The sequence below is a fragment of the Anneissia japonica genome, unplaced genomic scaffold (genome assembly GCF_011630105.1).
Source record: "Anneissia japonica isolate Jap-2015-1 unplaced genomic scaffold, ASM1163010v1 scaffold140426_len1235_cov95, whole genome shotgun sequence".
Taxonomy (NCBI): domain Eukaryota; kingdom Metazoa; phylum Echinodermata; class Crinoidea; order Comatulida; family Comatulidae; genus Anneissia; species Anneissia japonica.
The window spans coordinates 1-1,239 of NW_022753440.1; the positions used below are offsets into that span (position 1 = coordinate 1).

General features: G+C 43.5%; 1 protein-coding gene across 1 annotated transcript; it reads left to right on the plus strand.

Moving 5' to 3' along the window:
• Positions 1–88: 88 nt before the first annotated feature.
• On the plus strand, positions 89–1,150 carry LOC117122898 (the record flags this gene model as incomplete). The annotated part of the gene is made up of 1 exon (XM_033268670.1): positions 89–1,150. A coding segment is annotated over exon 1 (1,062 nt), but the record flags the coding sequence as incomplete, so codon positions are not given.
• Between the last annotated feature and the right edge of the window lie 89 nt (positions 1,151–1,239).

Below are 1,239 nucleotides of genomic sequence, written 5' to 3' on the forward strand. Positions count from 1 at the left end.
AGGACTTGAGTAATCTACCCACAGAACGTACTTTGGGAATACTGTGGGACCCTACTCTCGACGTACAGTATTTACATTTGAAGGCAACATGAAAGAGAATCCTCCGACAAGAAGAGGCATTCTATCGACTGTGTCTGCTGTGTTTGATCCACTTGGATTAATTGGTCCCTACATTTTACAGGGGAAGCGAATCCTCCAGAATGTCTGCGCAGAAGTAAAGGACTGGGACGAACCGTTAAATGACGATACAATCCAACATTGGATATCTTGGAAAGAGCAACTTCGGTACCTCAGCAACATTAAAATTAGTAGATGCTATAAGGCACCTAATGCAACTGGAAAGGTGTCTTCTGTTGAACTTCACCACTTTAGTGATGCATCCACTTCAGGATATGGTCAGTGTTCGTACCTAAGACTAGTGCACGAAGATGGGACTGTAAGAGTATCACTTGTCATGAGCAAATGCAGAGTAACACCCTTAAAAAGAATGACAATACCGAGGCTAGAGTTAACGGCAGCCATGGTATCTGCAAGGATAGCAAGGATTCTAAGAGAAGAGCTGAAATATCCCAATCTAGTTGAGCCCTTTTGGTCAGATAGTAAGGTGGCACTAGGCTATATAAGCAATGAGTCCAGACGCTTTCATGTTTTTGTGGCCAACAGAGTACAAACTATCCATAATCTCAGCGAGCCAACCCAGTGGCACTACATTGCCTCTGAAGAAAACCCAGCAGACATCGCCTCACGTGGCAGCTCTGTAGAGGAATTGTTGGATTGTGATCTATGGTGGCAAGGGCCTAAGTTCCTCAGTGAGCTGATTTACAAAATCGAAGATTATCCACCAGAACCAATACATGATACAGATGTTGAAGTAAAGAGGGTAAGAGTTCAGGCCACCCATGTTAGTGTACAAACGATTCCAGAGATGTTAAAGCGATACTCCAGCTGGAGCCGAGCAAGCAGAGTTCTTGCTCTATGTATTGTTTTCTCATACAAATGCAGAAGTTGGAAAATAAGTGGAGATCTCACAACTCAGGACATTGACAGAGCCAAGAAACTAATGGTAAAAGCTACTCAGCATAACCAATATAAGGAACTTGATAAGTTGACCCGGCTAGATCCTGTGGTGGACCAAGATGGCCTTATTAGGGTAGGGGGAAGACTAAAGAGGTCCATCAGTCTTCCTGAAAGCATTAAATGCCCAGTAGTGATCCCTAGTAAATCTGAACTAACACGTTT